Source organism: Poecilia latipinna, unplaced genomic scaffold (genome assembly GCF_001443285.1).
Source record: "Poecilia latipinna isolate Pla-1442-1.1 unplaced genomic scaffold, P_latipinna-1.0 Scaffold2197, whole genome shotgun sequence".
NCBI classification, from domain to species: Eukaryota; Metazoa; Chordata; class Actinopteri; order Cyprinodontiformes; family Poeciliidae; genus Poecilia; species Poecilia latipinna.
The window spans coordinates 33,137-58,574 of NW_015114813.1; the positions used below are offsets into that span (position 1 = coordinate 33,137).

The window sequence follows — 25,438 nt, forward strand, 5'->3', positions numbered from 1 at the left end:
ATTTTTGGAAAAAAGGTTAAGCAAAATATTTCCACAAACAAAAAAATTGAAAAAAAAAAAAAAAAAAAAAAAAAAAAAAAAAACAGATATATCTACGTCTAAATTTGCAATTACAGCTGCAATTAGCAGTTGATAAATAAACAACAATAATTTGTCGACATTAATATTTTTAGATGCACATGAGTGTAGTTGATTTCTTATTCACATCAATTATTTTTTTAGCCACTTCAAATAAAAAAGTGAGATATAAGCAGGTTTTTTTTTTTCCCCCCCTTTGGAATCACTTTCATGTCTGAACCAAGACCTATTTATCTTTATTTTCAGTTCAGTCTCATCTTAAGCTGACAGCTTAAGAAGCTATTTTTCTTGTAAATATAAAAATAAGTGCATTACTGAAGCTTTTTTATTTAAGGAAATTTGACTGTTTAAATGATGAAATAAAAAATGTGGCATAAAATGAATCATTACGTTGTGCAACTGAGAAGCTTAACTGAGGTTTTCTGTCAAAAATAGCTCACCTGTGCTTTCTTTGCCAACTTTTCTGTCCTCTGTGGAGAACTTTTTGGAGGCAGGTTCTTTTGCTGACTCATCTTCAGAGCATTTTCTCGCTCCTTGCTGCTCTTCTTCTAGCTTCTTCTTTTTCTTCTTTATAGTCAATTTATTGTTCACCTTTATTAAATCTTCTGCATCGTGACAGATGTCTGCAGTTTTCGTCTCCGGATCCCTGTTGGAGCACACAGGACTTTAGGAATTCCTTAAAGCAGATGGGAGGGATGCGTCTGAATCGACTCTAAGTTTGTAAGGCAGAGCAAATTAAACATTTATAAAGACGAGCAACTGATGTGCAGCACTTTATGAAGAGCTGAGTAATGAAACATAAATCACACGGGATCCGTTTCACAAAACGAAACTTTGCTGGAAGTCTCAAAGCTTTAAGCAAGTGCTTAGAGCTTGCTAGAAGCCAAAGTGGCTGATCAAGCTGACAGTTTGATATGGAAATGCTAAAAAATAAATAAATAAATAAATAAATAAATAAAAAGATCATTTAAATTTATAAATTTGCACCCACCTTTCTGATGTGGGGCATCTGGAGTTTATTTCCTGCAGAGACGCCTCCTGTTCAATCGTTTTCTTCTTTTTCTTCTTTTTTCTCCTCACAGATTCAGCTTCCTGTGGTTTCTGATCTGATGGCTCTGCATCTGAATGAGGCGTGAGGCTCCATAAGCCGCTCCGACACCAATCCTCCTCTTGATTCGAAACGTCCAAATGTGACTGGACGAACTCCCTCTCTTCGGTTTTTTCCCCATCGTCCCCTTCGAGTTTCCGCTTTTTCTTCTTCTTTCTCTTCTTCTTGCCATTCTTCTTTTGCGCCAACTCTGAGGGGCTGGACTGTGTGGAAGGAGCTGAGGATGGAAAAGTCTCTTGATCATCCTCCACCTCGGTGTGTCGCCTTTTCCTCTTCTTTCTCTTCTTCTTTGGGCTGACGTTTTGAGCCAGAGGGTTGAGGTCTGGCTCTTGAGCTGCGGGGCCGAGGTTGCTGGAAGACTTGGGGCTCGTTGGGTTTGGACTGTGAAGGCCATTGGTTTTGTGAGAAAGGCTGGCTTTTGGTTTTTGCAGTGTGGAGAAAAGTGGCTGCTTATGAGGTCCACATGAGTGGGAAAAAGGTGATAACTGGTCTTTAAGTGGATTAAATGGACTAACTCTGGGGGGAAAAAGAAATATAATGAACAAATGTAAGTCCCGGAACAAGACACGTGGGAACTGAAACAAAAATGCGGATTTTAACATACCTGTCAGTGTGATGGGCTGAGGCGACGGCTGGGGATTTAAGTTGATTTTGATGTTTAGGGTCGGTGGGCAGCTGCTTTGGCGAATGGCGCAGAGCATCAATGTTGCTCAGACTCTGACTGTAAGCCTGCAGTTATCGACATAAATAAAAACTTGGTGGTCTAAAGAAAAATAGCCATGAATGTGACAAAAAAAAAAAAAGGAAGAAAAATCATATCAGGAAGACGGGTGTGGAAGAGACAAGATGGCGGGAAGAATGCCAGGAAGAAAGGGTGTGGCAGAGAAGAATTAGAAATGGTTAGAAAAAAAGGGGAGCTAAAGAAAAAGAAGAGAAAATCTAACATGGTTGATTAGACAGATACAGCAGGCAAAAATCGATTATTACACAAAATATAAAAAAAAAAAAACTTGAATATTTGCCTGTAATCATGCTCAGGGATCATAGAAGACTCACCTTCTTGGCTGAGAGAGCCAGTTTCTTGGCAGGCGGTGGTGACATGATGCTGGTGGCCTCAGATGTGATGTTGTTGAGCGCCGGGGGTTTTAACTTGGCCGTCTTCTGTTCCTCTGTGCTCTGAGAGCGCTCCACGCTCCGGGCCGGAGAGGCCAAGCTGCTGGAGCCTTTCCGAGGCGTGGAGGGCGTCTCTCTTATCGGCTCGCTTTTTGGACCAACGGACTCCTGGCAAAACAAAGATGCAGGTAGTCTTGCTTTTTCCTTAATGTCACGCAAAAGTATTGCTGCACCGTTCCCTTTCATCCATTTTACTATATACAAAAACAAATAAAAAATAATTAATATCTATCAATCCAAACTGACAGAGTCTGAACTATTTTTAAGTCTTTCGAAAGATTCTCAACTGGAATAAGCAAAAAAAGGGAAAAATATTTGCAAGTTCTTTGATGGAGATAAGAGCTAAAAGGAGAAACAAGGAATTAATAATTTTGCACATACCTAAAGCCCTCATATGAGAAATCTGGATTTAATTATAATTAAGATAATTAGATAGGATTTTTTATAACATAGCAGAAATCCCACATCCCATTTCACTTGTCAATAATGAACTACTTTTTGTTCCAATTAAATTCATTAAAGTTTGAGCCTTGGCACTATATCTTTTTATCTTTATATCTGTCCTTGCAATGTCAGTATCTGCAATATTCATATAGAAAAATACTGTTTGGAGTAGGAGTGAAATGATTAATCAGATTAATCATTTATCAGAGTAATATCAACTAAACGAGTAATCGATTAGTTGTTAACTGGACCATAAAAAAGGCCAACTGCTTAAGAAAGAAAACAGAGAAGTAAGAAAAAATAAAAAAAATATATTTTTGAAAACATGTTCTATCTAGAACTAAAGTGGTTTAGGCTTCACCTTGTTCAAGTTCTGTAAAAAAAAAATAAAATAAAAATAAAAAAAACATTTCTGCCATTAAGCACCTTAGACATACACTGTATTAATAAGCTTCTTTTTTTAAAAACTACAGAAGCACCCTTAACTACAAATGATCAAAGGAATGCTTTGTTATGGCACTTTAGCCAATAACATGTTAATTTTCTTATTTAATTACTTGTTTATTTGCATTTTGCAACGTACGTCTAATATTGTATGCAAAGGCTTAAGCGGTTAAATAAAACAAAAAACAAAAAAAAACAAAAACAAAAACAACAGAAATGTGCCAATCCAATTAATCAATAAAATAATCAATTACTCAAATGATAGTTAGCTGCAGCAATGTATAGATAGTTTAGAGGGCGATAATTGTTGGCTCATGCATGTCAAGTGTTCTGAACTTTGCATTGTTCATACTAATGTGATATTTAGCCAACTGGATGGGGTCTCAACACTGTCCAAAATGCTATAGACAAAATGTCATTGTGGCAATATTTACCAATATTATCACTTTCACAGTATTTTCATATATTCTTAAGCTCTACCCCAACATGACAACATTTTCAGTGGCTATTGTACCTTTGAGTCAGTCGTGTCAGCAGAGGAAGAGTCCGACAAAGACTTGAATGAGGTAGATGCTGCCATCCCTCTGCCCTCGCCGCTTTGTTTTTTGTCCCCCTCTGTCCTCGTGACTCCGTTGCTGGAAGGTGTGGGCGTGGTGCTGCGGGACTGCGCCTGGCTCTGAGGAGAGGGCTTCTTCACCTTCTTGAAAGGCTCCTCTATGACCGTGGGTCCGCCCGGCACCTTTGGCGCGCCGTTGGACGACGACGACGACGTCCAGCTGGAGAGCCTGGACTGCGGCTGGGAGTTCACGCCGTTCCTGGAAACGGGCAGACCCAGGCCGCCATCCATAGACTGGATCTTGCGCAGCTGTGCAGGCTCAAGTTTCTGAGGAGGAGAGTCGGTTGTGAGGAAATGAATCCACTGAAATTTAAAGGAGGCAGACGGCAATAACGTCGCGAAATGTTTTTGACACCTTGGCGACTTGTGGGGAAGAGAGCGGCCCGTTCAAGTTCGCTCTCTTTATCTGCTCGGACGATGCGCTGTTCTTCGCAGAATGCAACATTCCCTGCTTGGTGGTCTGACCGTCTGCATTCTTCTTTGACTCGGGGATCCTTAAGATATTGCGAGATAATTCAACACCGCCCCCGGTGGGTATAAACTCCTGTTTTGATCGGTTTCTGCTCTCTCTCACCTCAAGTAGAAAAGCACGTAAGCCTGCTGGTTCAAAACCACTTTGATGTTACTGGAGTGAACCATTGAATCATTCATCTGGTACCACTGCCCGTTGCTCGCCTGGAGGAAGGAAAGGAAGGATTAAACTTACACTAGACATTAATTCCTTAAATATAAAAGCAGGATGGCACATACATATATTTAAGCTTACCTTGACGTAGCAGTAGTAGTGACCAGCATGACAGCTGTACCCAGAATGCACCAAGACGGCATATAGACCGTACATAACGGGGTCGCCTGAGCTCTGAGACATGTAGGGGCGGATGTTTAGAAATTCTGGATAACCAACGTCCTACAAAGGAAGAAAATTAAAGAAATAAGACCATCCATCAATACGTAGGAGTTTCAATAAGTACAAGAGTATTACACTAGTAAAGTAATAAAAATCAATTAACTAAAGAGTGATGTTAACCTTTGTTATTTTTCCTCCGCTGAAGTTAGCAAACCTCTTCAGAGAGAGGGTGAGGACGTTAGATGTCCGGTGGACAGTGAAGCGCTTGGTGGCCGGCACCTTCTTTTTGCACCTGACGAAAACTCATTTAGCATCATCTCTTTCCAGAAATAAATGTTCAGAACAGAAGCCTAGCATTTCTTCACAAGCTAAAGATATATTTTTTTAAGCACGCCATCAGACTGAATAAATGCCACTCACTTGGCACACATGTAGGCATTCTCTCCACTCAGAACGTCTGGTTTGACAAACAGCTCCAGGGCTCGCACTATGTTTGCCGCTTGCTGGGAGATACAAACGCACATATTTACCGTGACGCCATCGAACGGTTTCATTTACATGGAAATAAATGTCTCATTAAATCACACAACAAACCCGGATCTCCACGGCAATGTCCAGGTAAGGGTCGTACGTGTCTGAGACACTTTTGCAGATGGAGCATTTCACTAAAAGACAACAAGCAAATGCAATAGAAAATGATTTTTGAGCTACTTTGGGTCAGTTTATCACAGAAAATCCAGATAACTATTTGATAAAGAATGAAGATTTATAAAAAAAAAAAAAAATAAATATATATATATATATATATATATATATATATATATATATATATATCTTATGTGGAAAATAAAAGCTGAAAGAAGAAAACACTACCTCTTGATCTGAGGTAACCTCCAAAGATCTGGTGAACCAGTGTTGTGGCTTGAGTTTGTCTATCGAGTCTACAAAACAGGAATGGAACAAACTGCAAACCACACAACAGCTTACAGAGCCAGACACCTTTAACAATAAGAATACGTACTTTGGGTATCCATTGAGACAGGCTTTCTGCATGGCGTCAATGGTGTAGCGCAGGAACTCATGGGCATCTTCTTGGCTTCCAAAGCGAAAATGTCGAGCAATTTCTGTGGGAAACAGAAGTGCTTCTTACTTTTCTGCCTCTTTAAACAATAAGCACGACAAATAATTTAGGTGGACTGGGAAACATGGCTGTTTCTCAGTGTGCAATGTTGAGTCAAAAAAGATTCCCTGCATGTAGTAACTCGCCACTGAATAAATGGAGTCAAAGCAGGCTGTGCAAGAAGTAACTGTTTTGGCTGAAAGATACATCTGGAAAAATAGCACAGTGCCAGAGCAAAGCACACACTTTTGACAATCACAAAAGTCCCATTAGGACACGAAATGTTTTAAAAGGCAAAACTATTTTTATGCTCTAAAACTAAGCGAAAAATATTTATTTTTGATTGTTTCTGATACTGTTAAATTAAAAGTGAACTTCCATGCAACTGGTGATGTATAAGATTCACTTTCATCAGTTTCATCAGCCTTACCAAGGATTTTACTTACAAAAAAAATAGTTAAATAAACATATGTCAGTAGCTTCTACAGACTTGCATCTTGTCCACACAACAAATCCTGCATTAGCGCTAATGTAGCCGCAAGATCTCTGTCCTTCTGTGGTCTCCTAATTGAAAAATGGGAGACTTTAAGCTGGTAGATTTATAATGTGTTCATCACCACATTCCCAGAACTATAACATCACTCAATGATGGAGAACTGAGTCACACCAGAGTGGGAAATGAGAGACAATGCACTTATGACCAAGCTTGTGCACTCATAGTAGAGAAGGGATGAAATCAGCAGGGAGTAGAGTTGTAACTGAGATTAGATACTGCAAAACTCAAGTTACAGAGTGCTTTCCCAGCTTTTAGCTAATAAAACGGGGACATATTTACATTTTAAGGCTAATTCTATGTGAGACATAAATTTATTTTCACCACATATTGGAGTTTTCTAAAGGCAGCAACTAAACATAAATGGAACTACGTATGAGTCCAGGTGGAGGGGAGGAGAAGCGGGTAGCTCGCACATTTTTGTGCTAAAGCAGCTCCTCTAAGCCTGCAGTCACAAGGAGACAGAAAGGGCATTGGGGAAGGAGGGAGTTAGGAGGTAAAGAGGGGGAGGGAGGGAGGCGCAGAAGACGGAGACAAGGTTGCAGCAGCACAAGGAGAAAGCAGAGGAAGCAGGGCACAAGGCTGCAGCGAAACTACAGCACATCAATGTAAAGCTCCGGTAATGTGCTGGAGTTCCTAATGGTTTCCAGCACATGTCAGACTTTCCACTCTGCATGTCTGAGCTGCTCAGAGAGACTCCTGCTGAGTTTACCAAGGGGAGTCTTACTTTTCAGGTCCCTGATGAAGGAGACGGGCTTAATGGCGTTGCCAGTATTGGCGAAGGCTTGGATGATATGGTTCTGCATTACACAGATCATACAGAAGCCTGACTGGTGGCCTGAAACAATAACAGAACATAGATACATTTAAAATCAAGTTTGTTTGCAACAAAAGCTTAAGAAAACGTCAGCAAAAGTATTAATATAAAACATTTTTCAAGCTAGTCAATGTCCAAACTGACACAGGTACTCACAGGCCCTACTGTGCTCCTTTGACAGCAGGTAGTTGGCGAGCGGCGGGGTGTAGGTGAGACACTGAACGGTGGAGTTGAGGAAGCAGGTGTTTCCAAGGTTGTGAAGACCAGCTCCCACCCTGTACACACGCTCCCACTTCAGATTGAGCTTGTTGCCAGGAAAGAGCATTTTCTGCGGGGCCGGGACCCCGTCGCCCTGGCTGCTGATCACATTTTCAGATGCTGATGGAGGAGAACGACACAAGACACGAGAGCTGAACTCTGAGAACAATTACCTTAAAACAACATGAGACATGGAAAACTGTAAAGAATCCTCCGCTGCGTTTGAAAGCTCACCTTGCCTCTTTATTTGAGCAGGCTCTGCGGCTTTCTGCCCCGCGGCGCCCTCGCTTCTGGGGTTGAGGATCACGTACTTGTTCTTCAGGCTGTCCAGCTGGTAGGAGAAGCCCTTGCTGGCGGGCTCAAACTCGATTTTCTGCAAAAGCACCTTCTTGGCGGAAGAAGCCAGCAGCTTGTTGAGATCGCCATCGTCGCCCGTCTCCTTCCGACCGGGTTTCAACGCCTCCTTGAGTTTGTCTACTATCGGCATCGTTGGAACATTACTGCAGAGAACCAAGCGCAGCATCGCATCAGAGTAGGTGGCGTCGTTTTAGTAGGTAAACACTTTTTGAAGGCATCTCGCTCGAGCTTAAAAATAAATCTGTCGTCGAAACAGAAGCCAAATTTGTCTCTCACTACTTTTGTTTAGATTTAGTTCAGTGGCTACCTGCGGAAGGAGTGTTTATTATAGGAGATAAGCCGAGCGGATCTGAAGAGCCAGCTGTCTCTTGACAGCTGTCCTCTATAGTAAGAGCAGAAATCAGATGCTACAAACATGTGGCAGGAAGAACAAGGGGCATTTGCAGCTCTTCACGAGGTGTAAACTATGGCTGCCAACTTACATCTACGCTAGTTTTTTTAATGTTATGTGTACTTAAATGTCTTTAAAAAAAAAAAAAAAAAAAAAAAAAAAAAAGAGTGATCTGGGGCAATAATTACAAAACCACACAAAAGCTATTAACAACACTACAAAAAAGAACAACAAGAATATAAAGGTGGAATATTTAGAAAATCACTAATGCACTGTAAAATTCTTTGACATAGTGAAACTACGGTCAGTTCTCATTCTTCACAATGCCAAAAATAAACGGTTAAAAAAAAATGTTCAAGACTAAGGAGAGGATTTACAAGTTGGGGGGAAATTCACAGTTTAAAATATACAAATTCAGAACTACTGGAAAATATCTTTTGAGTATCATTAAGTGGAGTCAAACTGAGGATTAATTTGAATATTGAACTTAGAAATGTCCAACATAAAACTGCTCAAATTACCATATAAACATGAGTATTATACAATATTATTATACAATTATTGTTGATGTTTGTCATTAGTGCTAGTTTGGATTTTTGGTGAAATTGAAACAAATAATGATTGTTTATTCACTAATGGGTTACTGATTAAATATGGGTCTATTTGTTAAATGTTTGTATTATGCATGTAATAAATATAAGATTATGTTTATGCTTCCACCCGCTAACTTGAACATGTAAAACAAAAGTTTTAACATCATGCTTCATGCTGCAAGTATTTTTTGTGCAAATTAAAATAAAAATAAAATGAGAAACCACTGCTGCCATCTCAAATTTTAAAAGAAAAACACCTGCAGATTCAGGAAAAACAAAATAGTTGCACTAAAAAGATCATTTAAAGTCTACATGTTATAGTCTGAGAGCCGTAGCTTTAAGAACTAAAATAATTATAGTCAATACTCTATAATAAACAAAACCAGGCACCCTTTGTTTTCTCATTTATTCGACTGTGTCACCGAGATCCCGTAAATGTGGTGAAGGCCTCTCAAAGTGAAAAGTGCCTTGTGCGGATGATGCACACACAGACACAGAAATTGTGCTCGTTAGAGTGGGCAGTGGCGTCATCAAGCAGTAGGAGGGCTGATCGTCCACTGTATGCACAAGGACAGCCTGACCTTCCCATGCAGCTGATACTGATACAAGTAAGAGGAACGGAGCCCATGGGGACCCAGGTAACTGCAGAGTGGGGAAGTATTACAAAAAAAGCAGGAAAGCTGATGTGAACTACAACACAGCTCTCAATACATCATGGCAGTGTAGAGACTTTTGGAGCTACACACCAGACAGAGCGGTAATCGCCGTTAGCACAAGTACCTCACAGGAATTGGGTGCCAGTTTGATTCTCCAAGTCCTACAGGGTTTCATTTGGACACTTACGTTCTCCACAGTCCAACAACATTTACATCATGTAAACTTGTTATTCTAAGCTATCTTTAAAGACTGTGTGTGTGTTTGTGTGTTAATGCATAGTAGTTTGTCTCAGAGTCAACGTAGTGATGGACAAGAAACTTGCCTTGGACATGTGAGAGCTTTAAGCCGTCTTAAAAAAAAAAAAGATCATCGTTCAACAGTAGGCAATGATCACATTAGGAAAGCAAATAGTCCTAATATCATCGCTGATTGTTGCAGTGACAATATCAGTTACAATTAATCCCATCTCTGCTTTTTCCCTTAATCACAATGTTCCCGTTGCTCTCCGTCAGCCTCACCCTTTAGCTTCAATCAAGGGGATTGAAAACCCATCAGACTGGCTAATTTTATTGTTCAGAAGAACATGATGAATGTTCTATGAAACAACCAATTACAGCATCAGTCATTTTAAACTATGATATATTGAAACTACAATGAGTTTCAATATCTCATTATCTCAATACCAGCTCACATTGAATATATTAATTTATTGGATGAGGCTTTTGTCCAATTCTTTGTGCTTGTTGGTTATCGATGTTTTAATCATTACCATCCATAATAAGGGATCAATTGAGCACTACATTACACAAAAATAGCGACATTAGAGGTGAGTTAGTGTTATCATTTTGGCATTTTTACCAAAGTTTTAGGTCAATATGCGAGTTTAAACTTGATCATGATAATAATGATAATAATAATAATAATAATAATAAAATGCAACAACCATGCATAGAAAATGAAATGTACTCATGTCAAAGTGGCAACAACTCTGATTCAAGTATGTAGTTTGGTTTTGTATAAGAATTAAACACACAGGTTTTTGCAATCACAAAAACATGTGCTTACACCCACTGTCCCCATTCCAGGCATCATCTCAAGATGACTATTAGTTTAATCTGAATGGAAGTACAAACCCCCTCATTTTTATACAAAAATCTTTTGAGTTAATTTTTAAATCAATCACTATTACCTAAAAAAACAAAAACAAAAAAAAAACTGCTGATGCAGAAAATTACATATTTTAGAAACATTTGTGTTCAATGAAGACTGAAGGGTAAAAGTGAAATGTAATTTTCATTTTATGCCGTTTCACATTGTTTCTCATTGAACCACGTTTTACTACGCTCAGACTGGGCAGCTGAGATAAGGCTGAGATTTAATCTTAACATTTATGGCTGTCATTCCTCAGTAACAAAATACTTATTTTAATTTTTATTATTACGTGAATAAAATGGCTTCTTAAAATATAAAAAATAATAAAATAGATCTAAGAAGATTTTTTTTTCTTTTTTTAGCCTATCCAAGGTCAAGATTCCATCAAAAAATGTAAAACATATATAGAATAACAAAACATGACATTTTGGCTCAATGACGAGCAGATGCAAGTAGATTGACTAACATTTATTTAACTGGTAAAAAGGCAAAAGATTTGCCAAATATGTATTGAACATGACGTCACTGTAGCTGTCTTAATCATGATCAGGGTATCATTTATTTAGACTTTCAAAACATTTTAACATATGGGTCAGAAGAAATAAGGAGGAATTCAATTATAACATAATCACTGCGAAAAGTGATTTTACTGTTTCCACTTGCACATTTAGATATCGTGTTAAAATAACTATGCTACCATTCACACACACCGTGGGCAATCCAGCCTACTATTTGTAGTTTTATCACTTCTTTTAATATTTTGTTGCAACTGACTGTAAAAATCTCATCATATTCTCTTCAGCTACAATTGTGTCATTGTACAAAGTCACACAATCCCTGCTTTAAAAATAAAACTGTCCTATTATCAAAAAGGCCCTTCTGTAAACCAGTTGCAACTGAGTTCAGTAACATTTAAAAATGCTGTAACGTTAATGGATACTGTAACTCCAGAAGCAATTAATCTCAACCATACCATCAGTTAATGGAACTTGATTTCATTCATCAGCATCACATTAAATTACTAATATTATCCCAACACCCCCAGTCAATAATAATAATTCTAATAAATTACATTTAACAAAATCTGGTGAAAATGCAATGTTCTATGGTAAAATACCTTTTAGCTGAATAAATTATTACCTTAGAAATTTCCCGTATTTAACAGAAATTAATGAACGTAAAGTGCTCCTTGTTTTAATTTTAATATCTATATATATATATATATTCCTATTTTTTGTGATCTTTGGATCATGTGAAAGATATTTCATTGGTGGTAAAAAATAAATCAATTTGTTTTGACGTGCAACTACTGTAAAAATACAGTAGAGGTGAGAATAAAAATCATATAATTATCTGGCATATGCGCTAAATAAGTTTGGTGTCATTTAATTTTCATTTCATCAGTAATACTGAAGTTACATGACTGCTGCTGAGAAGCCACTACAGTAAGCTCGCTTAGCAATCCTCTTCGCTTACCAATTCTAGCAACGTGTCGTTTATAGAGTTTATTTATTTAGATAATTATTTAAATTGATGAAGCGTATACATAGCTGAGGCTTGAACAGCTTGTGTTAACCATCTGGACTCAGCACTCGGCGGCAGTCATTTCAGCTTCCATGCTAGCTTGCTAACTGTCGCTCCCAGCAGCTTTTGGCCTGAATGCTTTAAAACACGAAGACATGTCTTAGCTTAACAACTACGCTACTCTATTTTTCGGTATATTGCCTCTCTTCTGAAGTCCGTCTCGTTTTGTACAGTAGTGCGTAACGTTGCTGGCGGAGTCAAATTTAGCCATCGAGCTAACTTAACGTGGCGACAACCTCCTGCCTTCCTGAGCGCTGCAATGTGGGTTAGCATGTAGGAGTCCAGATTGCTAACAGTCTCTGACAGCCGCATTCATGAGTATAGGTTTGCAACCAGACCTACGATAAAAACACACAACATGCATTACATAAACTCACGCATTTGTTCGCTCACCTTTGGTTTAATCAGCCAAATATTTCTCAACAGGAGTATGCTCTCTCAGCTGAAGCTACCGAATCTGGTATTTTTTGCCCATGCTGCATTATGAGGGGGCGGGGTCAGGATTGACAGACAAGAATCAGGAACCTATCACGACACAGACAGTACCATCACACAAAATGTTTGTCCAATCAGCGCTTAAGATGACGTTGGGCGCTCGGCAGAGAGCCACACGTGACTTCCAGTTCTCGCTGTTTACCATTGACGCAATCCGTGCGATGGATGCTTGACAAGTTTTACTGTGACAAAAGAGCAAAAAACGTGTGGAATTGATGGCAAGCGGTATTATCATATAGTAACTGGAGGAAACTGTTCTCTGCAGATGTCCAAAATCTAATTATTACTACTTAACAGTAAGATTTAATCCTTCAAAAATGTAACTCATCATGTACAAAAAAAAAAAACACTAAAGAAATATTGAAAGTCATTATTTTAAGAATAAAATATACTTCTACTTATGTTTACATATCTTCATATAGCTAGCTACTGTCCTTCTACCCACAGAGAACATGTTTTGTGAAATACACTTTTACTAGAGAAATTTGCATCTCAGACATGACCCCTAACAGATATTTATTTCATGGATTTAAATATAAAATACGCAGCATTCAGTTAACATGACACATGTGATTTCTACAACTTTTTGTGTAATCATGATTTGGAACAATCTAATTAGAAAACCGATGTAAAAAAATAAATAATTCTGACATATATAAGCCACACAAGTGTAAATGGCAGAACCAGAAATTCAATTCTCTGGAAGAACATCCATCAAGAGAATGTCCAGCCATCTGTCTCTGACCTAAAGCTGTAACATCGTTGGTTATCCAACAGAACAATGATGTGGACCCCACCTGCTCCTTCGGCTCTTGACCCATTTTATTGGATAGCAATAAAAGCAAACATGTTTCTTTGGATAGTAAAGATTACTGATTTAAACTTATGTTTTCAAATCAGAAAACAAAAGATCCTGCTATGTTTACTTCAACCATGTGTTGAAGTAAAAAAAGGCAGATAGCAAAGGTTTTGCTGAGTGTGAGAAGTGTAGATGGCACCTGATGCTTGAAATAGAGTGCAAACTTCACCTACCCATAACCCGGCTGCAAATTATACTTGGTGTCTGGAAGGCTAGATGAATGAAAAGCCATTAATATAATATATCATGGAAGAATGATATGAAGTGTGACCTGAAATGTTGACTATGAATATTAATAACTCAATATTTATGTGTAATATACATATATATTTGCCATATATGTCATTAAATATTGTGAAAACAGGCATTAAACTTGAGGATTTTTTTCAGATATCCTACAAATGATTTTTGCATAACCATCTCAGTTTTGGAAACATTAAATTACTATTTGTACAACTGGAAGTCTTGATTTAAATATACATCTAATTTAATTCTGACATACAAATGTCATTCGGAAAAGTTCTCGACAGAAATCTGGTTCGATTATATTCTACACTGGCCTGCCATAAACTCTGCATCATTGAACTGAGAAAAGTAGCAACCATAACTGGTTCATTACCACTTTAATATCTCCGATTCCCTGTGCAATTTCCTGTTCTTCAAAGACTCTTTAGTTGGATAGCTATAAACATATTCAGTGCTCATTATCGTTTTATTGTAAGTTAACTGTATGTTTATTTATAACATGATGGGTAAACCCAATAGTTTTAACGCACTACTCTACTAAAATGAGTTAAAATGATGAATAGTAAAAAAAAAAGTAAAAAAAAATCTCAAATAAACTGCTCTTCTGGACACATGATTTGCCTCGTGAGGCTTGATTTTCTGTGTTTTTGTCACTAGGGGGCAGCATTTTGCTACCACAAGGTCCATTGTTCCATTCGGATTCAAACTGCTTTCCTGAGCAATTAGTTATCACAAGGTCACGCTTAATTTCTGCTTTTACCTGAAATGAAAGAATTTAATCTTTCACACAAATGCTTAATTCTTGCATCGACACTGAAATAATCAATATCCAGCACATTAACACAGCATTTACATTTTAATAGCCAAATGTACAAAAACGGTCAGAGCTGGACATGCATGCAAAAATCTTTTGCCTTCAAAATCCCATGTGAAACCAGCACAAGATATCACATTGCAAAACACAGAAGAAAAAAAAAATTATACAATTTTATATTAAAGTCAAGTGACAACTCAACTATTAAAATTCTTTTCAGCATTTATGCAAAAAAAAAAAAAAAGATTGGTTACAAAACCTCAATATGTAACAACCCTAAAGGTTGAGTTAGACATTTAACACTGATCTCGTTTGTCATTTTTAATACAAAATCTGTATATTAAACTAATAAAAAATTTGTTTTTCCATATTTTTATCAGTGACATTACTTGCCAAAAGAATGATCAGTATGTGCGCTTCTTTGTATAGAAAGTTTGAATAAATGTGTCCCTTGCCCATTGAAAGTGTTTGTAAAAACAAAATGGTTCTCAAAGTGCATTTTTCTCTGTTCTGATAGGTGGGCAGGGGGCTGAGGGGTTGCTATAAACTTGGAACGCCGTGAGAAAATTTCAAGTTTCTGAATGCTGCATTAAACATTTCCATCCCACTTTAAATAAAGCAAATTTAATTCATTACAGATGTGAAGCACATGAGGATAAATACTATAAAATGGTAACCTAAACAGATTATTTCAGCTGGAGAATAAGTGGTTGACGAGGAAGTGCTTCAAAAAAGGTTGAAGTGGGGAAAGGTGCAGAGTTTTTCATAACATGCAACCTGAAGTAAGTAATAGCTTTCCTCTTTCCAGAGCTCTCACACAACAATTAATAATAAAAAAAGTCTACAAGGATTTTTTTTCTTTTTAATTTCTTTGTATGTGTGTGTGTGCGCGTGTGTGTATGTAAATGTGTGTTGGAACATTTAAATTGCAACAATCTTCAGACTGTTCCACAAAAGAGGAGTTATGGATCTTCAATGTCCAGGAAATCCTTTCTGGGTGGCACGCTGCCTCTGTACCAGGCGCACGAATCATCGTTCCTTTTGATGCAAGCGAAGTGCTTGGCTTGCTCCCCGTTCACCGTCTTCTCAATCACCCAGTCTGTCCAAAGGCACTCCGTCGGGCTGTTGATCATGCAGGGGATGGAGGTGCAGCGGATGATCTGAGGGTTTTAAAAGAAAACTGTGAGGAAAAGCTGCTTTTAGATATAGTTTAAATTTATCAGAACAAGAGAAAGCTTTTGTACCCTGCAGTCGCAGCCGGTCTCATAGCGTTGAGTCAGGCTCTTCTTCTGCATGGCGCTCAGTGTCTCCCACTGCTCAATGAAGTCACACAAGGTGATGTGCATCGTCCCATCGGTCTCCAGTTTACCTACATTTAGGAAAATAATGTAAAAGAAGAAATTCTAAATGTCAAAAAGGGACGTACAGATCCATTTTGAACAACGTTTCAAATGTCAAAACACATAGTTGGAGATGAGGCAAACGTAATACCGGTGATGAGGTACTCCTTCTTTCCGACAGTGTCCAGAGTCACTCCACACACTGCTGAAGTTGGTGCAGTGTAGATGGCATCGATATCCTGAGTGGGACCTTTGAACATCTGGTGATTCAAACAGCGAAAAGCAGATTTACTATACTGATTATTTGTAGTCATAAAGAGAATCAAAACAGTTTGTCCTCATACCTTGATCTGTTTGACATCAAACCGGATACGTTTGATGGGATTTCCGTAGACATCGTTGCCGCTCTCAACTTCCTGCATTCCAACAACCTTTGCCCTAATAACTAAAGACAGACACACACACAGCAACCCAGATGAGCAAATTTTATTTCAATAAGGACAAAAAATGACAATGCTTGGCTAAATGTGAACAGTATATTTTTTTATATTTCAACAACATATCTGAAGACATCATCGCCACCATTTCGTTTGGCAAGCAAAGACAAAGAAGTCGGTTCAGATCAAAGATGCATTATAGTGACTTGAAATCTGATCTCCACAGATGCTACTCATCTAATCTGACTGAGGTGGAGTTGCAAAGAAGAATAGACCAAAAAATATATATATATTCAGAGTCTATATGTGCAAATATGGTAGAGACATAGCCCCAAAAAGTTGTACAAATAATTGGACTTGAAAGCCAATTTTATAACTAATGAACATAGGATGAGCTCAATTCACAAAAAAAAAAAAAAGAAAAGTTCGGGATACTTATAAAAATATTAAAAGCATCAAAGCTTGTTTGTAGAGTTTTGAGTAGCATAAACATTCAAGGGGCAAACATTTGCAAGGCACTGTATATCTGAGGGCTCACATGTGCCAACTGCTGAGAAGACAGAAGCACATGAGTGTTTCATCAGCTGCAGTCAAAGAGAGGAATGTGTGCTGCCTGCTTGTAGGTTCTCAGGCCTAGTTAGGAGGAAGCCAGTCAGCAGTCTTTGAAAAGCTGAACAAAATATCTTCCCTTTTGCCTGCCTGCAGGCCTCTTTCTATCGGCCGGCTTTGCCATCTGGATAGAGGTGCTGACGTGCAAATCAAGCACTTCTTTTATTTTTTTTTTAATGCATGTTGCCTCAGCTCCTCCCTCGTGAGCTCAGAAAAAAAAAAAAAAAAGGAAAAAAAAAAGCAGCTCATATCCTCAGTGCAAAATATGGCACCAACTGGAACCAAATACCTCTGGATTACCTGCATAATGCATAAAGTATTACTGTAAATTCCTAACACCACCGCAAAAGGAAAAGGCTTACAGTTTACATTTTTAAGAGGGGGAAACCAGCGACAGAGTTAATGCTAACCAGATGTTCTTTCTCAAATTCCAGTTTGGTCTTTGCTTTCTCAAGGTGGCAGCTGCAGATTTCCATGGATCAATACTTACCTACTGCTTTACCAAATAAGATCAACTATTTAAATTACGCCGCCTCTCATAACTGAGCCAACTTTTTTTTTTTATTCCAAGTTTGTTGAAAACTTTTTCTTTTTTAAGTCTGTTGCAGACTCGAGCCAAACAGCAATCATTAAACTTTTCATTGTTCCAAAACAGCTCTTAAGAATGTTTAATGACCTTATTTTATGTTTGCTCTGAGATGCCAGCTGTCTTGGTGCTTTTAGACTCTAACCAGAGCTTAGATCACTTAACTACTGAAGATTGGAGAAAACTTTGCTGCTGCTGAACAACTATAAAACAAATGGGAGTAGATCACTCAACCTTGCAATCCTTACAGCAATAGCGTCCTTGTAAGTACAGAACAGAATTTATTACTCTGTAAGATTCGAGTTGACAAGAATGTTCAGATTTTAAATCATCCACACAAAGCAGTTGTTTTTAGCAGACACATTAACAGAACAACGACAGAAGCATTGCTCACGTCACCCATGGTGTATTAAAATATGCCATGTTTATGAGGAGAAAAACTATTGTTTGAAGTTTTCCTCACCAGCTGTTCGCTCTGGAGCCCATGCTGAGGTGCTGAGAAACTCTTGGAAGTTTTCTGCCCCAGCAGCGGATTATTGATAATCCTCTTTTGCTCAAATGTGCAGAATTATTCTGATCACTGCTGGTAGAGTAAAGTAGGACAGATGCAAAACGCATCGGAAAACCATAATAGAAAAGGAAACTGGAGCATGAAGTTGTAAATATGTGTGGGCTGCTACTTTTTATTTAATTCTGTTGTAGTGGATTGAAAATTACGCTGAGCTATATTATTCCATTAATCCCGTCCTCATACCTCATATCTACTTTAAAGTAATCTGAAGTTTTTTTTTTTGAGGATGAAGGATTTATCATACTTAAGAGATTTTATACATAAATCAGAACAAACTAATTAGTTTACCATAAAATAGATAAGTGGTAAAAAAAAAAACATTGTTTTTCTTTACTCACACTGCATCTTGTTTCCTTAGGATTTAATCAAAGACACTGACTGAAGCAACATTTCCATGGCTAACAATATTTTTTTCAAAAATATTAGAGATAATTTAACACTTAGGATTTAATCAGAAATTTGACTCATTTCTGTAGTGAAAAGAAGGGTTTTCAATGCCTTTGTAGTATTTTGAGGTTAAAAATTGGGGTAGAAGAGGTAAAAAACAAAAACAACTCCAAGTTTCCAAACACCTGGGCAGGTCAACCTCTTAGCTAAAGAAGATTGTGTTGACTCGATTCCATCAGATGCTCTTAGACTTTCAGCACGTAGCTGTTTTCCGACAAAGAAGTTGTCCTGTTACAGGGAACTAGTGGTTTACTTGTTTTACTCAAGCTGAACATTGATGCGTAAAGACAAAAGTAAACCAAAAATGTAATCAAAATCCAACTAGATGATCAGGCTTTTTTGTGTTTTTCTTTTAAAACTGAGACTAATCATGAATTAATTACGGATTGTCACAATGTTTTTCACCCTTAATACCATTTGAAAAAGATCATTCAGACTCAGGAGTTTTGGAAAATTGATGGATAGGTGCATTTCAAATTTATGGACAAACATCCAAACACAAAGCTTTTGATTATATCAGCATTGCAAGTTCTTAAAATACCTACATCTTTTAGATTTGGGGATTTTTTTTGAGGAATAAGAGTTTCAATTGACATGCGTTAACGTCTTGGCAAAAGCGTTTTGAAAGCCTTGAGGGAAATAATCAAATGTGTAGAAAGTCAGATCAGTGGGTTTGTAGCCACTAGAAACAGGAAAGTATGAAGCTGTTTTTTTTCTTCAGTATATTTCTATCAACCAATTAAAAATAACATGAATTTAGCCAATATCATCATTCATTCATTTTCCTATCCCGGTTTGTTTTTCGTATCCAAAGGTTGGGTAGGGAGAATGTGGGAGGAAACCCACACGGAAACGGGAAGAACCTGCAAGCATACAATGTCCGCTTTTGTTCTGGAGTGACAGTGCAAACCATCACACCACCATGTTGCCCACAATAATCACCAAAAACTATAAAAATGTTTATTCCATCACTCCCATACCACATTGTTTTTCTTCGCCCTCCCCGCTCCTTTTGCTGCAGTTGATATAATATCCTTTTTCTGGTACACAATTTATATACATCTCTCCTTGGATATGATAATTACTGAAAGAGGCTGACAAAGCCCCTTAGAAGGCTGTGGAGGTTTACAAAACTGGGAACTGAAGGAAGCATTGAATTTTCCCAGTGACTCAAACAATAAACATAAGTTTTTGCAAAATGGTATTGCGGTTATGGGAGTGGGTTTTAAAAAAAAAAAAAAAAACAAAGAGGCGAAAAAAGGAACATGCATGTCATGTAATTGCACCTGTTTTCCTCTAAAAAGCCACAAAGGCTGAACAAAAGAAACATGAAAGAGACTCACAAACAACTCTTTCAGTTCTGTGTGTGCATAAAAAAATACAACTTTTTTTTTTGTTTTTATGACACAAACATCCCTCTGCAAATTAAGCTATTGAGTCTTTTTTTTTTTTAAATCAACCCTCCTGATCAACATCAGGCTAAAACTTAATTTTATCAAGCGAACAAAAGCTCATCAAATGCATCAAATGTCCAAGAGAGATAAACAAACACAACAGTAAGTGACGGTAACAGAAAATGTTCTCAGAATTTGGACAGACTGTTTCTCTTCTGCTCTTCATAAAATAAACAGTTTTCCATGCTGACTCACAGCGACAACTGACCCTCCTCTGCAGACTGATGCAAGTTTATAACTTGTTAAAAATCGAGTAAAAATAAATAAATAAATCGTGCCGTGTCATGGGTCCAGCAAGGAAACATTTTCCACACATCACAGTAAAGTCGTTTAGAGCTGGAAGAGTGAAAACTGAAAAGCCTTTTCAAGACTTGCTTTTTTGTAGGAAATGCAGCATTGCCCAACTTGACTGCATGAGTCAAGTTGGGGAACTGTTCTGGTAATTTACAATTACCATGAAAGTAACAGGAATAAAGCATGATAATAAACTAACTCTCAATTGCCCTTTGCAAATGTTACAAAATGGTTGCATATGTTGTTCTTGAAGGCAAGTCTCTCAACAAGTTTCCTGAATAAATCCAGCGCCTTATTGCTTGCAGGGTGCGCTGGAGAGGGGAAGAAAGAAAGAAAGAAAGAAAGGAAGTAAAGATTCCTGGTTTCAGTGTCAGCACTGTTTGCACAGCTTGAAGAGCTGTGTGTTTATCTGGGAAGCAAAGTTTAGGCTCAGTTCTGCTTTCATGGTCTCAAATGATTCATCCTCCTTGTACAAAAGGGAGATGATGATCTTTTTTTTTGTTGTTGTTTAATGAAATAAAGAAGTGCAGAAGTGCATAATGAGGACACCATCTGGCTTCTGAACATTCTTCTGCCTCAGGCGAAAAGCCAGGACATGGATTTTCATTTATCGGTAATGTTTTTGAGACATCCTCCGATATGATAGGATAAGCAGACATGACGGGGTTCTAGCTAAGCATTTAGTTTGCTGTAATTGAGTAAGAATGACACACTCCAATAAGAAAATGGCCAAAAAGACTGTCAGTGGATTGTGCCTCTCATTACTGTCACTTCACTGCAGTAGTTCGTCTTACAGTGAAATTGTGATGAAATGCTTCCATTTCTCCATTTTTTAGGATCCTTTACGCATGAGGTTGAGCAATTGGCGATGTAGAATGTTCTGCACTGCTGACAGTCTGACCTTCCCTACATCTTGGCGAATTAAGAAATTTGAGGTTTAGCAAATCTGCAGGCGAAGCTGGTTCTATAGAGATACATTACTCTCAACATTTCATCTTCACATAAATGTTCTACAGCTCACAAAGCGGACCATGAGTTAAATTAAAGCACTAAGAAAATTCATAACCCTTCTGTTTAGAGAGTTTGACCTCTTAGAATTTTTTTTTTTTCTTTTTTAGGGTCTATCCATGGTGCTGAAGCTGCAGCCGAGGTGTCGGCGTTAGTGTCGTGTCAGAACCTGACCTCAGAGACTCTCATTCAATGAATCAGTCAGGAAGTTCAGGTGAGTATCGGCATCTTGGCTTAGTCAAACGCAGACGCTGTCTGGGTTTAAAAAAAAAAAAGAGTGCCTTATAGAGACAGTTTTGTTGGTTTACAGCCATAAGCGTCAATTGATTTTATGAGACCAACACAAAATAGGGTACAACAGTGAAATGAAGGGAAAATGACACATGGTTTTCAAGGTTTTTGACAATTCCTCTTTGGAAAACTGCTCAGACTAAATCATATTGAATATGGACAGACTGGGAAACATCATTTGTCAGGTTTTACTACAGATTAATAACTGAATTTATATCCGTAGTTGGGCAGATGCATCATAGGAGACACGAAAAAGCTATTAAGTAAATCATTTCCTGTGGCGGTGGCTTTATGAATTTAAATGTTTTCTTTCATAAATCGTCTACATTTAGCTCCACCCATCTTTTTAGCCAATTACTAAAGAAAAACATGCAAACAAAATAATGCCGCCATCACCTTGTGTGACAGTAGCGTCTTCAACATGATGTTCCAGTGTTAGTGTTTCACTACACAGCCTTTTTGTAAATTGCTCTAAAAGTTCAATTTTGGTCTCATCCGACGAAAGTAACCTTCGTCATTCAAAGGCCAGCATGTTCCGACAGTAGCCTTTGTAAGTCTTACCACAGAACAAACAGTTTATACTTTTGATGCCGTGGTTTTTAATCTGGTCCTCAGCATCTGCTGTCCTGTATTTTTGAGGTTTCTCTGTTCCAACACACCAGATTCCTACATGGCCTAAAGAAACTGCAGACGGGGAACTTTCTTTCAACAATGTCTCTCTTCTCACGGCTTTTCCAAAGGTCGGTTCTGTGGAGTGCAAGGGTTAGAGTTGACCGGTTCACAGGCACTTACACATGAGTTTCCATCAGCTTCCCGGCCACATCACTGGCTTCATTTAGGGGTATAAGTGCAAGATTTTTATTGGCAATTACTTTTTTGCAAACATGGAATCATTTACATTGCGTTTCACCATGATGTGCTACTTTGTGTAGCTCTGCCACATAAAAGCCTATTAAAAGATATTAGACTGTGTGGCTGCAAAGTGACAAAATGAGGAAAACATTCAGGGGTACGAATGCAGGAAACTGTAAAAACAGCATTCAGAGCAGATTTAAAATGATCGTACTGCAAGTAAAAGCCAACGACATAAGAGTTAAAATGAGTTTCTTTTACCTACTCACAATGATTAAACATGACTAACTAATTTCAGGAAGAGAGAGGGGGCGAGGGCTCACTTAAAGTCAACAGGTAGCTAGGTGGATACCTGTAATTAGAGGTGTTGGGTTTTTCCCACTGTAAACCTTCTCCAGCAATGGCAAAACAACCATTTCACACACTGGGACATTCACGGAATGATGCAACTATGCAAGGAAGGAAAATCCTCTTCATGCAACAGTCTGAAACATTCATGGCCTGTTCCCCAGCTATCAAACTGCTCCAAATAAAAGACAAAAAGAAAGAAGCAAAACCAGCCTTTTGTTGGCAGTAAATTCTTCAGGACAAAAAAGGGTTTCTTTAATCTCCATAGCTGAGGAATCTCATGGCTAAGGAAAAATCACTAAATGAGTTCTCTTCTGTGTAAGAGCCACACACTCAGGCTGCTATGGAATAAGGGGAGTGTGGGGGGAAAGGGGGTGGGCTCAGAAACCCTAATTCAAATAACAGCACAAGCTGGTCCCTGTTAGCTCCATGTATTTCTTAAAAGGAAAAAAAAAAGAGCAGTGTTTTGTAAAAGGCAAAATGTTTACTTCACCTTCGGAAAATGAAAGAAAAAAAATAAACAGCCAATAAGGAATCTTTCATATGTTGCCAAATTTCTATGTTTGCACAGAATATCAATGGGAAATACAACAATATGTCAACGTTTTCAGACTTCAGAGATGATGAGTGTGCCATGTAAACACAATTAAGACAGAGAAAAAAAAACTTTCCAGGAGATTGGCAGTATTTCTTTAAACTTCACTTTATAGCATATGGTTTTATATATATATATATATATATATAGGAGAGAGTGCAGAAACCGCAAGCGCAAGATTCAGGAACATCAACAGATGATTAGCTGGTTAAAAGGGGAGGGACATGGAAAAAAAACTTAATCCCCCTACTTTTTTTTTTTTTTTTTTTACCGTAAATAGAAAGTAAAGATTCTTTCGAGAGACAGTGAACGACTTATGTGCAGCATAAACAAATGCATCTTTTGCTTAATAGTTGTATTAAATAGTAGCCGTAAAGTGAACTCACCGACGTCTGAGTTGCAGAATGCCTGTTGAGGATGCGCAGGGGAGCAGCTGCAGGCTTCTGCCATTTCTTCAACGCGCCACAGAAACAGGATCGCCAGAGCGACCAAACAGCTGTTCATTGTGCAGCTCATCTTTAAAAACTTTCAACTTACAAAGTGGGGGTTTAGAAGAAGGAGGTTGCGCAGTGGAGAGTACCCTAAAGCCTAACAAAGAAGAAGTGAAATGATCCCCTGCTGTAGAACAGACGGTGCAAACTGACTGTCAAAAAGTATGAGGCGGCCAGTGGAGGCGAGTAGAGGGTCTTTCCCGTTGCAAAGCCGATCACACTTGATCCCTGACTGTTTTCCACAAGAGGAAAAGCGAGTTTTATTTGCAGGCATCAGGCTCCGCCTCTTCTTCAGGGCGGCGTGCTGAGGGGTCAGGGCCTCCCAGTTTTTCACATGTGAGGGCGAACTCCGTCAGCTCCGATCTGACGTACGTCAGTTGCATGAAGAGGCCGGATAATTAAGTCACACTCCAACGTCTGACCTTCTCCTTTTTTTTTTACATACAGAAAAAAAAATCTGTATTTCTTAAATCTATAATTTCTTGAACTAAACTTAACCTGTGTCCCGTAGATGACTGCGTGGTCTAGTCTCCCTGCTAATGTCACAAATAAATAAATAAATAAATAAATAAATAAATAAATAAATAAATAAATCTTTCTGGAGTGTGCACGCTTTGTGCATAGATTTTTGCTCATAAACCTGAGGTGGAAAACAAAAGTTGTCCTTCTTTTTGAAACACTGATGTAAAGACTACAAGCTATTATGTTTAGGGTTATAACAGTTGATTAGACATTTTAAATTGCTTTGAATTTATTTTCCCCATGTTTTCGCATGATATCACCAGGAAACAGAGCCAAAACATTGATGCCTTTTGGGAAATTCTAGGTTCCTTCACACCTGAACTTGAACTAGCGAAGTAAAGTTTTGATGACGTCATTGTCCATTAAAATGACGAGGACATGGTTTTTAGAAATATTTCCTTGTCCATCCATACTCGTGAAAATCTTTTTTTTTTTTTTTTTTTTTTTTAAAGAAATACATCTCACGTTTTAGTAGTCAGCAACCAGCAAGGAAGGTTTCTGTCATGTTAAGAGCAGCTGAAACAAACTGATCAGCACAATAAAAGTAAACATGATTTCTAACAGTCTGACACCCTCAACATGTTCCAGTAAAGTTTGTTCTTTCATAATGTGATATTACTGCCAATATTTTTGATAAGGTGCTTTCGACATCATCAGTGCCATTGATAAGTCTCATTGAATTTTGTGTTTATCTTAAATGTTCTTGCGTCATTTGAATTTGGTTGTTGGATTTTTTTTTTTTTTTTATCAGAAACTGATTCTACTCCAAAGTACAAAACATTAAATTACATTTAACTACAGTTTTCTTTCTGTTTTTGGTCGAAGCTGGATGAGAAATAACGTAGATTAAGACTCCTTTCATAATTAAAATTTAAAAAGGATCCAGCAACTAAAAGTAAAAACTAACCAGAATTTTCTTTTATTCTGTCATCATCCAAACCTCAACCGGCACTAATGCGCCATCCGTCGTGACGTCACTGCCCATAT

General features: G+C 38.0%; 2 protein-coding genes across 2 annotated transcripts in view; both read right to left on the bottom strand.

The window, feature by feature from the left end:
- usp36 (ubiquitin specific peptidase 36) overlaps positions 1–12,724 on the bottom strand; it is a 17,086-nt gene extending 4,362 nt beyond the window's left edge. Inside the window, exons 1-17 of the mRNA XM_015017845.1 lie at positions 12,586–12,724; positions 7,693–7,958; positions 7,357–7,578; positions 7,111–7,221; positions 5,732–5,834; positions 5,584–5,651; positions 5,305–5,375; positions 5,131–5,213; positions 4,891–5,002; positions 4,630–4,770; positions 4,438–4,538; positions 4,219–4,357; positions 3,762–4,130; positions 2,243–2,467; positions 1,791–1,915; positions 1,070–1,702; positions 519–724 (exon numbers count right to left, since the gene is read on the bottom strand). Of these exons, the coding sequence (XP_014873331.1) occupies positions 519–724; positions 1,070–1,702; positions 1,791–1,915; positions 2,243–2,467; positions 3,762–4,130; positions 4,219–4,357; positions 4,438–4,538; positions 4,630–4,770; positions 4,891–5,002; positions 5,131–5,213; positions 5,305–5,375; positions 5,584–5,651; positions 5,732–5,834; positions 7,111–7,221; positions 7,357–7,578; positions 7,693–7,945 (2,962 nt within the window). The 5' untranslated portion in view covers positions 7,946–7,958; positions 12,586–12,724. The remainder of the gene's footprint in view (positions 1–518; positions 725–1,069; positions 1,703–1,790; positions 1,916–2,242; positions 2,468–3,761; positions 4,131–4,218; positions 4,358–4,437; positions 4,539–4,629; positions 4,771–4,890; positions 5,003–5,130; positions 5,214–5,304; positions 5,376–5,583; positions 5,652–5,731; positions 5,835–7,110; positions 7,222–7,356; positions 7,579–7,692; positions 7,959–12,585) is intronic.
- A 1,903-nt stretch (positions 12,725–14,627) lies between these two features.
- On the bottom strand, positions 14,628–24,184 carry LOC106936699 (metalloproteinase inhibitor 2-like). The gene is made up of 5 exons (XM_015017846.1): positions 23,825–24,184; positions 16,291–16,391; positions 16,098–16,206; positions 15,851–15,975; positions 14,628–15,766 (listed from the first exon to the last, which is right to left on the bottom strand). The coding sequence occupies exons 1-5, from the start codon at positions 23,952–23,954 to the stop codon at positions 15,569–15,571; spliced, it is 663 nt and encodes a 220-aa protein (XP_014873332.1). The 5' UTR covers positions 23,955–24,184; the 3' UTR covers positions 14,628–15,568.
- Positions 24,185–25,438: the final 1,254 nt, after the last annotated feature.

Coding starts and splice junctions, on each gene's coding strand:
- LOC106936699 (XM_015017846.1), bottom strand. CDS start 23,954: ATGAGCTGCACAATGAACAGCTGTTTGGTCGCTCTGGCGATCCTGTTT. Junction 16,392..23,824: donor ATTCTGCAACTCAGACGTCG/GTGAGTTCACTT, acceptor GTCTGTCTTTAG/TTATTAGGGCAAAGGTTGTT. Junction 15,767..15,850: donor AGACCGGCTGCGACTGCAGG/GTACAAAAGCTT, acceptor TAAAACCCTCAG/ATCATCCGCTGCACCTCCAT.